The sequence below is a fragment of the Schistocerca cancellata genome, chromosome 5 (genome assembly GCF_023864275.1).
Source record: "Schistocerca cancellata isolate TAMUIC-IGC-003103 chromosome 5, iqSchCanc2.1, whole genome shotgun sequence".
Classification (NCBI taxonomy): domain Eukaryota; kingdom Metazoa; phylum Arthropoda; class Insecta; order Orthoptera; family Acrididae; genus Schistocerca; species Schistocerca cancellata.
Window position 1 is genome coordinate 627,968,599 of NC_064630.1, and position 14,201 is coordinate 627,982,799.

Sequence of the window (14,201 nt, forward strand, 5' to 3'; positions counted from 1 at the left end):
TTGAATCTTGCAGCTCATTTGTTCGTGGTCCATGAAAATTTTTCCCTCTTACGTGTCGGAGTGAACCAAAGCGATGTTGTTCGGACATGGAGGACACACAGAGAGACAGGAACTGTCGATGACATGTCTCGCTCAGGCCGTCCAAGGGCTACTACTGCAGTGGATGGCCGCTACCTACGGATTATGGCTCGGAGGAAAACTGACAGCAACTGGACCACGTTGAATAATGCATTTCGTGCAGCAACAGGACGTCATGTTACGACTCAAATTGTGCACAATAGGCTGCATGATGCGCAATTTCACCCCTGACGTCCATGGCGAGGTCCATCTTTGCAACCACGGCACCATGCAGCCTAGGCCAGCAACGTGCCCAATGGACCACTCAGAATTGGCATCAAGTTCTCTTCAGCAATGAGTGTCGCATATGCCTTCAACAAGACAATCCTTGGAGACGTGTGTGGAGGCAAACCGGTCAGGCTGAACGCCTTAGACACACTGGCCACGGAGTACAGCAAGGTGGAGGTTCCCTGTTGTTTTGGGGTGGCATTATGTGGGTCGTGGAAGGAGCCGTAACGGCTGTACGATAGGTGAATGCCAGCCTCCGACGATAGTGCAACCATATCGCCAGCATATTTGCGAAGCATTCGTCTTCATGGACAACAATTCGCGCCCCCTTCGTGCACATCTTATGAATGACTTCCTTCAAGATAAATACATCGCTTGACTAGTGGCCAGCATATTCCCCAGACATGAACCCTATCGAACATGCCTAGTATATACTGAAAAGGGCTGTTTGTGGACAATGTGACCCACCAACCACTCTGAGAGATCTACGCCAAATCGCCGTTGAGGAGTGGGACAATCTGTACCAACAGAGCCTTAATGAACTAGTGGATAGAACGCCACGACGAAAACAGGCATGCATCAGTGCAAGAGGACGTGCTACGGGTATCAGAGGTACCGGTGTGTACAGAAATCTTGACCTCCACTTCTGAAGGTCCCGCTGTATGGGTGGTACAACATGCAATGTGTGGTTTTCATGACCAATAAAAAGGGCGGAAATGATGTTTATGTTGATTTCCATTCCAATTTTCTGTACAGGTTCCGGAACTCTCGGAACCAAGGGGATGCAAAACTTTTGTTGTTGTGTCTATCTAAATGCTCCGAAAGTATCCTTAAACAACCTCCAAAATTTTGTCGGTGGAGTTCAGATTAACCTTGCGTAATTTATGACTTATCTATGTAATTTTTTATTCTTATATTATTGTCACCCATACAACGATTCCACATACTGGCAAAAACTGATATACCTGTAGCATTACTACACCTACAGGAAATACACTCCTGGAAATGGAAAAAAGAACACATTGACACCGGTGTGTCAGACCCACCATACTTGCTCCGGACACTGCGAGAGGGCTGTACAAGCAATGATCACACGCACGGCACAGCGGACACACCAGGAACCGCGGTGTTGGCCGTCGAATGGCGCTAGCTGCGCAGCATTTGTGCACCACCGCCGTCAGTGTCAGCCAGTTTGCCGTGGCATACGGAGCTCCATCGCAGTCTTTAACACTGGTAGCATGCCACGACAGCGTGGACGTGAACCGTATGTGCAGTTGACGGACTTTGAGCGAGGGCGTATAGTGGGCATGCGGGAGGCCGGGTGGACGTACCGCCGAATTGCTCAACACGTGGGGCGTGAGGTCTCCACAGTACATCGATGTTGTCGCCAGTGGTCGGCGGAAGGTGCACGTGCCCGTCGACCTGGGACCGGACCGCAGCGAAGCACGGATGCACGCCAAGACCGTAGGATCCTACGCAGTGCCGTAGGGGACCACACCGCCACTTCCCAGCAAATTAGGGACACTGTTGCTCCTGGGGTATCGGCGAGGACCATTCGCAACCGTCTCCATGAAGCTGGGCTACGGTCCCGCACACCGTTAGGCCGCCTTCGCTCACGCCCCAACATCGTGCAGCCCGCCTCTAGTGGTGTCGCGACAGGCGTGAATGGAGGGACGAATGGAGACGTGTCGTCTTCAGCGATGAGAGTCGCTTCTGCCTTGGTGCCAATGATGGTCGTATGCGTGTTTAGCGCCGTGCAGGTGAGCGCCACAATCAGGACTGCATACGACCGAGGCATACAGGGCCAACACCCGGCATCATGGTGTGGGGAGCGATCTCCTACACTGGCCGTACACCACTGGTGATCGTCGAGGGGACACTGAATAGTCACGGTACATCCAAACCGTCATCGAACCCATCGTTCTACCATTCCTAGACCGGCAAGGGAACTTGCTGTTCCAACAGGACAATGCACGTCCGCATGTATCCCGTGCCACCCAACGTGCTCTAGAAGGTGTAAGTCAACTACCCTGGCCAGCAAGATCTCCGGATCTGTCCCCCATTGAGCATGTTTGGGACTGGATGAAGCGTCGTCTCAAGCGGTCTGCACGTCCAGTACGAACGCTGGTCCAACTGAGGCGCCAGGTGGAAATGGCATGGCAAGCCGTTCCACAGGACTACATCCAGCATCTCTACGATCGTCTCCATGGGAGAATAGCAGCCTGCATTGCTGCGAAAGGTGGATATACACTGTACTAGTGCCGACATTGTGCATGCTCTGTTGCCTGTGTCTATGTGCCTGTGGTTCTGTCAGTGTGATCATGTGATGTATCTGACCCCAGGAATGTGTCAATAAAGTTTCCCCTTCCTGGGACAATGAATTCACGGTGTTCTTATTTCAATTTCCAGGAGTGTACATTAAGACCTCACAACATTGACGTGGAATGTAAATTTTTATACGGTCAGAATTAGCTGCACTCTCTCAATGTAATGCGGGAAAACTTACAGATTAATTCAGTTTTATTGTGATGTGTGTGGCAGTGTTATGAGAAGCACAAAGACGGATGTGACAGAGCTGCAGTGGAGGTGCGCCCTGCTCACCTTGGCGCGCGCCGCGTCCGAGTGCGACTTGTAGCAGAACTCGGCGAGCGCCACCAGGATGGCCAGCAGCAGACCGCCGATCAGGATGTAGAAGATGCCCGCCACGTTGCTCAGCGACAGCTCGTTCCGCGTCGCGTCCTGCCGACAGTAGATGTGTTTTTAGTGGACTTCCTGCGTGAGTGATAGCAAAAAATGGTTCAAATGGCTTAACTTCTGAGGTCATCAGTCCCCTATAGAACTACTTAAACCTAACTAATCTAAAGACATCATACACATCCATGGCCAAGGCAGGATTCGAACCTGCGACCGTAGCGGTTGCGCGGTTCCAGACTGTAGCGCCTAGAACCGCTCGGCCACACAGGCCGGCGACTGATAGCAGTCACTGCTCGTGCTCTGCGATTACTGAATTGTGATGCATTCGCACGGCATCTAAGTGGCCTCCTTATGTACCCGTACATTTCCTTCATAATTTGATTACAGACGTCCTTTCATTTCATTAGGAAGGCTTCTTCCAGTAACAAGGACTACGAAACAAATGATACTCTGTGGTCTTGCTTCACTTCCAACAGTAGCAGCTACACGTAAAACCGAAATTACTGTAGACATACTCCCTGTATTTTACTCCAATCGTGTTGTAGAACTATATAATAAATTTGGAATACAACGTTTTTTAATGACATTTAAAAGAAATTCATCCACGCTAGCAGTCAAAATAGACAAACAACCATTGATAACGAATTGCTTTCGACAAAACTAATCTTCAAACTGAACGTCACTAAATAAACACAAATGACTTCCACAGTACGATAAGACTCAACTAGAACAACGTTTACTTGCTGGCCCGCTAGATATCACTAACAGCGCATACGTTGTACCTTCACTCAGACAGCAAAAAAACGAAATTATTACACTAATGGCCATTAAAATTGCTACACGACGAAGGTGAAGTGCTACAGACGCGAAACTTAACCGACAGGAAGAAGATGCTGTGATATGCAGATGATTAGCTTTTCAGAGCATTCACACAAGGTTGGCGTCGGTGGTGACACCTACAACGTGCCGACATGAGAAGAGATTTCTCATACACAAACAGCAGTTGACTGGCGTTGCCTGGTGAAACGTTGTTGTGATGCCTCGTCTAAGGAGGATAAATGCGTACCATCACGTTTCCGACTTTGATAAAGGTCGGATTGTAGCCTATCGCGATTGCGGTTTATCGTATCACGACATTGCTGCTCGCGTTGGTCGAGATCCAATGACTGTTAGCAGAATATGGAATCGGTGGGTTCAGGAGGGTAATACGGAACGCCGTGCTGGATCCCAAAGGCCTCGTATCACTAGCAGTCGAGATGACAGCCATCTTATCCGCATGGCTGTAACGGATCGTGCATCCGCGTCTCGATCCCTGAGTCAACAGATGGATGTGTGCAAGACAACAACCATCTGCACGAACAGTTCGACGACGTTTGCAGCGGCATGGACTATCAGCTCGGAGACCATGGCTGCGGTTACCCTTGACGCTGCATCACAGACAGGAGCGCCTGCGGTGGTGTTCTCAACGACGAACCTGGGTGCACGGATGGCAAAACGTCATTCTTTCGGATGAATCCAGGTTCTGTTTACAACATCATGATGGTCGCATCCGTGTTTGGCGTCATCGTGGTGAACTCACATTGGAAGTGTGTATTCGTCACCGCCATATTGGCGTATCACCCGGCGTGATGGTATGGGGTGCCATTGGTTACACGTCTCGGTCACCTCTTGTTCGCAGTGACGGCACTTTGAACAGTGGACGTTACATTTAAGATGTGTTACGACTCGTGGCTCTACCCTTCATTCGATCCCTGCGAAACCCTACGTTTCAGTACGATAATGCAGGACCACATGTTGCAGGTCCTGTAGGGGCCTTTCTGGACACAGAAAATGTTCGACTGCTGCCCTGGCCAGCACATTCTCCAGATCTCTCACCATTTGAAAACGTCTGGTCAATGGTGGCCGAGCAACTGGCTTGTCACAATACGCCAGTCACCACTCCTGGTCAACTGTGGTATCGTGTTGAAGCTGCATGGGCAGCTATACCTACACACGCCATCCAAGCTCTGTTTGACTGAATGCCCAGGCGTATCAAGGCTGTTATTACGGCCAGAGGTGAATGTTCTGGGTACTGATTGCTCAGGATCTATGCACCCAAATTGCGTGAAAATGTAATCACATGTCAGTTATAGTATAATATATTTGTCCAATGAATGCCCGTATATCATCTGCATTTCTTATTGGTGTAGCAATTGTAATGGCCAGTAGTGTACTTCAATGAATCAACCACGACGCCCCTACTGTAAGGTCACGAAGCCCCTTGAATCTGCGACGTACAGCTGGAAAATCCTTGCTGTAGACCACGGCCTCTTGCCCATAAATAACTCAGCAATGGCGCAAATGCTGGCCATGAAAGTGGACATCGTTAGATTGGGATAAATCGTTCCGTCGACAACCAGTTTACTAGAGACGGAGCACAACCCGCTTGGGACACGCACTGCGTAAGAAACGGGATGTATCCTTTCCAACGAAACATTCCCGGTATGTACCATTATAGATTTATAGAAGACATGGAAAATCAAAATATGGTCGTCTGGCCTGGCAGTTGAACTCTAAACCCCAGTTCCACGGTAGTTGCTCCCACTGATAGACTCATTGGTGCCGCTCTTCCGCATAAAGCCTCCATGAGAAAACGGCTGTGAAGTCTTTTTGTGGAATTTGAGTACGATGGCCCCGCAAATGTGATGGGAAAACGAAACTATCTGAAAAAGAGAGAAATAATGCTAAATGTACATTATCTCCCTCTACTGGACAATTTTATAAAAAAATTATGAAGAGACTACCCTGGTGAAGAAAACCTTTTTCTTAGGCTACTTCAATGACCCACATGAAAAAATGGTTCAATAGAACGAAACGAATTTAGAAGTCATGACAAAAGCAAAACCGTCATTTGCAGTAGTGTGAAAATTATACTTTTAGCTGTTTAAAGAGGCAGTACAAAGATAAATTATATTGTCTTGAGAGGAACTGAGGAAATATTTGCTTTTTAGTAAGAAAATATGCTTGTCATTAGCAAACGGCCTAACTTCGCACTTTCATGGTAGATAACCAAATGAGTCGTCGTCGAAAGTCCTTGTTGCTTCCTTGTCTACAAGTTTATTTCTTCGGTGTTAAATCTCTTCCGCGAGTTAATTAATTGGGGAACACGTACAGTAGCGTGTTGTGGATTCCCAGGAAAATCTTTCTGTGAGCATCGAATCTCACCACATGGATTGTAAAAGGCAGGGTTGAAAAACTGTTACCGAAACACAAATGATGTCAGTTTCTAGTTGCGAATCGGAGCTAGTAGGACAGTATCGCGAAACGAATCCTCAGTACATGTTTTACAATGATCTACAGGAACTTCACTGTATTTCTATAGATTGAAATGTATCCTCTTGCCACGGGTAATACTTTTCCAACCTTTGCCTCGTTATTCCGGTTACCTCTAGAGTTCACTCAATAAAAAGATGAAAAACAAGTTTTGCTTTTAATCAACTTAAAAGCTGCTCGTGTGCACCTGAATAATGCGTGCTTTAGTAACATTAGCACGGCTCTCTACATAATTTGCATATCTCTCCATAATAGGGAGATAATTTTATTAACCAAATGAATATTCTCGTAGCATGCTCATCAACGAGTAATAAGCATAAGTAGATCCTGCTACGACAACGTGCCAATATCCGTTAATTAAATAATTCAAAATGCTTATCTCTGCACATAAATTTCAAAGGATAATTATAAACTAAATAAATCTGAAAATAAAGTAACACAGATGACAGTCGTTTGTTTTTCTCTGTGTTTTAACTTCAAGAACACTTAAGCACCAGTGCCTCCTCACAGCATAATACGTTGTCTTTCTGTCCTGATAATCTTTGCGATTGTATTTCTCTGAGAATATCTGTATACAAAAACTAGTATTTGCGAAACGGAAGGCGTGTGGAGTCCATAAGGGAATTATTATGGTCGACATTTTAGGTATTTTCTGTACAGGAACATTTCGCTTCCTGAATGTGTTGTTCTTGATGGGAACAGTGTTGTTGAGCTAATGTTTATGTGCACTGCCTAAAAAAAAAAAAAAAAAAAAAAAAACCAGATACCTACCGCCGTCAGAATTCACATATCGGGATGGAGGGGCATCAAGACATTTATGTCTGTTCTCTACAGCGAAAAATATTAGAATGTAGACATGTCACTGTAAAAAAAACACAAAACAGGAAAGGAATTGGGTAACACAGAGACATAATTAATACATAATGAGTTATTGGTCAGTAGGGATCCTTTATGTCAAAAACTCGGTGAATGTATTAATTTTCAAAATTCTGTCCACAAATTTCACAGTCACACTGCGTATACATGGTGATTCAGCTGCCGCTACCGATGTCGTTTTATGCAACCCGCAATGCTATTTTGACCTTCAAAAATAACGCGTGAGGTTAGTACTACACGAAAAATAAGCAGGACCTTTCTGTAGGAAATATAATGTAGTTAAATTTTCTACTGGTATACGTTGGAGGTCATGGGTTTCGAGTTATTCAAGAAAAAACATACAAAATCCTACACACATCCATCACCAGTCAGGATTTATAGTATGGTACCTTGTTCGTGGCACTCCCTGCTTCCACTGTGGAAAAATTTCCGACCACACGAACTATTCCCGATATCCGATCGTTTTTGGTCTTCACTGATTGGGCTATCACGCCACGAGCATAGTTGGCTACTTATTTAACATTAACGATTCAAAAGTGCTAATGAGTTTAATGGAAGAAAACCGACTTTTGTAAACGTTAAGCTAGAACTAATTACGTTGACAGTTCGATCAAAACTTAACCGTTAGAAGCACAGTAGTTTCCTAGTCAGAATGTCTGATGAAAACAACGATGTAACTGTGTATTTTGTGCTGTTAAAATTCGCAAAATTGTGAGGGAAAATTTACACAAACCTCAATTTTACCGTTTGTTAATGCCTGACTTAGCTGTTGGCATAATGAAGACCAAAAAAGGCCGAGTGAGGGTAATGTAAGTGGGCTGTTTAGGTTTTTATGTTGCTAACGCTACGTAGTGCTCCGTATGAAAATAGTTGACTGCGCTGTGTGCAGTCTGTGGCTGGTTGTACTCATTGTTGGAATATTCGCTATTGGAGTGTTGGGCAGTTGGATGTGAACAGCGGGTAGCGTTGCGCAGCTGGTAGTGAGCCGTCAGCAGTGGTGGATGTGGGGAGAGAGATGCTAGCGTTTTTAGAGGAGGATCTGGACGTGTGTCCGCCAGAAAAAGGAAATTTGTAAAGATGAATGTCATGAATTGATGTAGTTATGTTTTTCACACGCCGTAAGTATCAATTATTTGACACGATAACAAGAAAAGCACAATTTGAAGAGCAAAAATAAGAAAAAACATTAACATAGCACTGAAAATAATATCCAATTAATTGCCAGCGCGGCTGCGAAATATTTCGTGCATATATATATATATATATAATGGCTGTTGAACTCTATTAAGTAAATACATTGTTTGTTCTCTATCAAAATCTTTCATTTGCTAACTATGCCTATCAGTAGTTAGGGCCTTCAGTAGTTACAATCTTTTATTTAGCTGGCAGTATTGGCACTCGCTGTATTGCAGTAGTTCAGGTAACGAAGATTTTTGTGAGGTAAATGATTCATGAAAGGTATAGGTTATTGTTAGTCAGGGCCATTCTTTTGTAGGGATTATTGAAAGTCAGATTGCGTTGCGCTAAAAAATATTGTGTGTCAATTTAGTGATGATCAGAATAAGTAAAGAGAGAATTTTCTGAGTACGTTCACTTTTACTCAGCTGTTTTGTATCAAATAACGTAGAAGTTTACCAGCACACTCATTCATAATTTTTCAGAGGGGACGATTCATAGTAATAATTTATGCAGTGGTAGGAGGGAGTGCTGTGAACAAGATACTTGAAATCTTGGTCGGTGGGGGCTCAGTGTGGGCGTGGGTGTGCTTGTCAGAGTCACTTTTAGCGTTTTTCTTGAATCACTTGAAAACTACGGCCTCTAGAGGAAATGTATCCCAGTACAAAATTTAGCTACATTAAATATTCGTTTTTTTCTGTAGTTTGTGCGTAGAGAGCGAGAGAGTATGAAAGTCTCGCACGCGATTGTTCAAGGCCAGATGTAACATTGCGGGTTGAATAAAACGAAAGCGGTAGGGGCAGCTGAATCACCCTGTATTTGATGAGGATGTTCTATTGTAGTGAAATTATGGGTCGTAACGGCAGCACCAGCTATCAAAATCCTGCCCACACATTCCACAGTCACGCTGCGTGTACTTGACGGTGAACTTGTGTTCTACTGAATATTGTGAGTAGTAGCGGCAGCAAAGTGCAGGAGGGTCGCCAGTTTGATCTGCTGAAGGCACGCAGCACGCACCTGCTTGTCGCTGTGCTTGCACTCGGTGCGGTCGTACCACCAGCGGTTCTTCAGCTTGGTCAGCTCGCCGTTCTCGATCAGCGTCAGAACAGCCAGGTTAATCGGGTCCCTGCAACGATCAAAGACGTCTGTGAAGCACAGCTTGCTAGTGCTGTCACATTAAACATTAAACTTCCATTACCAGTTGTGTCTGAGACTGACTTTCCATTAATGCTCATACAGCTGTACAATGCCATGCGAGACGGGGAAGTGAGCTATACCCGGATCGACATTCCGACAGTCTAGTTAGAGCGTTTCTCTGAAGGTTAGAGAAATGTCAGCCTGACCACATCTCCGTCTCAGAAACACAATGCCCCCCCTTCTCTATCCCCTCCCACACTCAAAGTAAATGTACGAACATCTAGAGACAGAACGAAGTTTAGCCAGTTTTCATTCAGACGTCACACGCATGTTCCTCTTTTAGATTAACGCACGACTGCGAAGTCAGAAAAGGCACCGACATAATTAAAAAATAATAATTATCTGAAGCAGGTGCCGGTGAGTGCAGCCAACAAGACAGACAAATATGAATTGAATTAGTGCCTTCAGCTCCTGACGGGCGTTGATATATATCAACGGGGACAGGTGAAAATGTGTGCCCCGACCGGGACTCGAGTCCGGGATCTCCTGCTCACATGGCAGACGCTCTATTCATTTGAACCACCGAGGCACAGAGGATAGTGCGACTGCAGGGATTATCTCGCGCACGCCTCTCGCGAGACCCACATTCTCACCTCCTATGTCCACACACAACATTCGTAGTGTCCCACCCCAGCAGACCCATTACTCGTGGAAGATATTCTAACCAAGTCCCGTAAAAGTTCGGGGAATATGTGTGCATCCGCACAAAAGAAGAAGGTCATGGCCGGTACTGCCAGAACTATATACTTATACGGGGTGAGTCACCTAACGTTACCGCTGGATATATTTCGTAAACCACATCAAATATTGACGAACCGATTCCACAGACCGAACGTGAGGAGAGGGGCTAGTGTAATTGTTTAAAACAAACAATACAAAAATGAACGGAAGTATGTTTTTTAACACAAACCTACGTTTTTTTTTAAATTGAACCACGTTAGTTTTGTTAGCACATCTGAACATATAAACAAATACGTAATCAGTGCCGTTTGTTGCATTGTAAAATGTTAATTACATCCGGAGATATTGTAACCTAAAGTTGACGCTTGAAACCTCCGACGTTCAGTTGCGTGTTGTAACAAACACGGGCCACGGTCGGTGAGCAGCATCTGCAGGGACATGTTTACGATGACGACCGCGTTTGCGAGTGTGGCTGTAGTGCACTGTTGTGGTTTGGTCTAGCTGTCGCAGTGTCCGCATGTAGCGCTTGCTGCTATTGTTATTCTGCATTCGTCTCCGTACGCAGACCAACTGTAGTACACCGTGTTACCAGACGTCTGTGATAGTGTAGTGTTGTAGGAACTGTGACCATGGTGTATTCGAACTCTGAAAAGACGGAGATGATACTCATCTATGGTGAGTGTCGACGAAATGCAGCTGAAGCCTGCAGGGTGTATGCAGAACGGTACCCGGACAGAGAGCATCCAACGTGCCGCACATTGCAAAACATCTACCGCCAACTGTATGCAACAGGTATGGTCGTAGCACGCAAACGGGTCCGTAACAGGCCCGTCACAGGAGAAGCGGGTGCAGTTGGTGTGTTATCTGCTGTTGCCATGAACCCACACATGAGTACACGGGACATTGCGAGAGCCGGTGAACTGAGTCAAAGTAGTGTCATGCGCATACTGCATCGTCACCGCTTTCACCCGTTTCATGTGTCGCTACATCAGCAATTACATGGTGATGACTTTAATCATCGAGTGCAATTCTGTCAATTGGCATTAACAGAGAATGCGTTGCAGTTCTACCTGTTTACCGATGAAGCGGGTTTCACAAACCACGGGGCAGTGAATCTACGGAACATGCATTACTGGTCCGTGGACAATCCTCGCTGTCTCAGACAAGTAGAGCGACAGCGACCGTGGACTGTAAATGTATGGTGCGGAATAATTGGCGACAACCTCATTGGTCCTCACTTCATTGCAGGGGCCCAAACAGCTGCAACATACATCGCGTTTCTACAGAATGATCTGCCAACGTTGCTCGAAAATGTCCCACTGAAAACGCGTCGACGTATGTGGTATCAGCATGATGGTGCACCTGCACATTCCACAATTAACACTAGGCTGACCCTTGACAGGATGTTCGACGGGCGTTTCATAGGACGTGGAGGACGCATAAATTGGCCAGCCCGTTCTCCTGATCTTACACCTCTGGATGTCTTTCTGTGGGGTACGTTAAAGGGGAATGTGTACCGTGATGTGCCTACAACCCCAGAGGATATGAAACAACGTATTGTGGCAGCCTGCGGCGACATTACACCAGATGTACTGCGGCGTGCACGACATTCATTACGCCAGAGATTGCAATTGTGTGCAGCAAATGATGGCCACCATATTGAACATCTATTGGCCTGACATGTCGGGACACACTCTATTCCACTCCGTAATTGAAAACGGAAACCACGTGTGTACGTGTACCTCACATCTCATGGTAATGTACATATACGTTAGTGAAAAAAATAAAAAGGTGGTAGCATGTGGACGTAATGTGCTGTTGCAGTCTCTTCTGTACCTAAGGTCCATCACCGTTCCCTTTGGATCCCTACGTAATTCGGTGCTCTCCGATACACACAATCGAACAGCGGAGGAGTGGTACTCAAGCGTCAACTTTAGGTTACAATATCTCCGGATGTAATTAACATTTTACAATGCAACAAACGGCACTGATTACGTATTTGTTTATATGTTCAGATGTGTTAACAAAACTAACGGGGTTCCATTTAAAAAAACGTAGGTTTATGTTAAAAAACATACTTCCGTGCATTTTTTTATGGTTTCTGCTAACCAATTACACTAGCCCCTCTCCTCACGTTCGGTCTGTGGAATCGATTCGTCAGTAATTGATGTGGTTTACGAAATATATCCAGCAGTAATGTTAGGTGACTAACCCTGTATGGATATGGTGTCTGTTTTTTCGGACATGTCAGAAAGAACAGACACCATACCCATATAAGTAGACAGACAAATGGTTGAAGAGGACGAAAAAGTAGTTTTTGTTCCACATTTTTCCTGCAATACTACTGGTTTCATTTGTAGCCACGCGTATGGACAGCGTCCAATAATTAACTTCCACCGCTATGTGAATAAACGGTAACGAGGTCATTTCGTATCGATTTTACACGCAACTAATGTGTAACCGTCAGTTCATTATCACCTCTTGTGCCAGAAAAAGGTCACGCATGTTGAATTTTCCTCATTTCTATGCGACGGTTAACTGATTTGCAAATTTCCGTTGTCGCTGCATGAATTCAGTTTCAAAGATGATCCAACAGTTGGTTCACGTAATAGCACAGCTTTCCTGATTTGTATAATACCTTAATAGTTTAAAAGGTCTAACCATGAGTATGCTATCACGTATGATCAGAGTTGCGCTCTGCTAAGACTAGGTCGTTTTAGTCAAAATGGTTCAAATGGCTCTTAGCACTATTGGACTTAACTTCTGAGGACATCAGTCCCCTATAACTTAGAACTACTTAAACCTAACTAACCTAAGGACATCACACACTTCCATACCCGAGGCAGGATTCGAACTTGCGACCGTATCGATGGCGCGGTTCCAGACTGTAGCGCCTAGAACCGCTCGGCTGCTCCGGCCGGCGGTCCTTTTAGTAAATGAAGTAGTAAATGGTAAGGTTACCGGTAGTAACGACTTGTCTTTCTTTTTCGTTTATTTGTTTGTTTGTGTTGCACATATTTAGAGCCACACGTGGCTCAGTATTAGTCTATTGTATATTCTACATCCTTACGAAATATAATGTGCAAGTGATAAAAACTCCGTCTTCGGGCCACGAGTGGCCTACCGGGACCATCCGATCGCCGTGTCATCCGCAGAGGAGGATGCGGATAGGAGGGGCGTGGGGTCAGCACACCGCTCTCCAGGTCGTTATGATGGTATTCTTGACCGAAGACGCTACTATTCGGTCGAATAGCTCCTCAATTGGCATCACGAGGCTGAGTGCACCCCGAAATATGGCAACAGCGCATGGCGGCTGGATGGGCACCCATCCAAGTGCCGGCCACGCCCAAGAGCGCTTAACTTCGGTGATCTCATGGGAACCGGTGTATCCACTGACGCAAGGCCGTTTCCATGTGCAAGTGATAAGGGGGGAAAAATTAGTTGACTGCGTACCTTCCGTGCTTTTATCTAACCGAACAATTACTTTTGGTGCAAGTTTAGTTCACATGCGGAGACATAAAAATGTACAAAATATTATTGCCGTTTTTTGTACTCAATAGAACGTTCTTCATCACGATAAAAGGCAAGCGTTTCTTGTTTTTTTAATAAGTGCGAAATTTCTTTGATAATAACAGAATCATGTTTTGTATATGCTTGACGAAGTATCTAAGCTGTGGTGTCACCGCCAGAGACCACACTTGCTAGGTGGTAGCCTTTAAATCGGCCGCGGTCCGTTAGTATACGTCGGACCCGCGTGTCGCCACTGTCAGTGATTGCAGACCGAGCGCCGCCACACGGCAGGTCTAGAGACACTTCCTAGCACTCGCCCCAGTTGTACAGACGACTTTGCTAGCGAAGCTACACTGACAAATACGCTCTCATTTGCCGAGACGATAGTTAGCATAGCCTTCAGCTACGTC

General features: G+C 45.6%; 1 protein-coding gene across 1 annotated transcript in view; it reads right to left on the reverse strand.

The window, feature by feature from the left end:
- LOC126187999 (glutamate receptor 1-like) overlaps positions 1 to 14,201 on the reverse strand; it is a 1,505,209-nt gene that overhangs the window by 26,044 nt on the left and 1,464,964 nt on the right. The window contains exons 16-17 of the mRNA XM_049929408.1: positions 9,421 to 9,529; positions 2,947 to 3,084 (exon numbers count right to left, since the gene is read on the reverse strand). Coding sequence (XP_049785365.1) covers positions 2,947 to 3,084; positions 9,421 to 9,529 — 247 coding nt within the window. The remainder of the gene's footprint in view (positions 1 to 2,946; positions 3,085 to 9,420; positions 9,530 to 14,201) is intronic.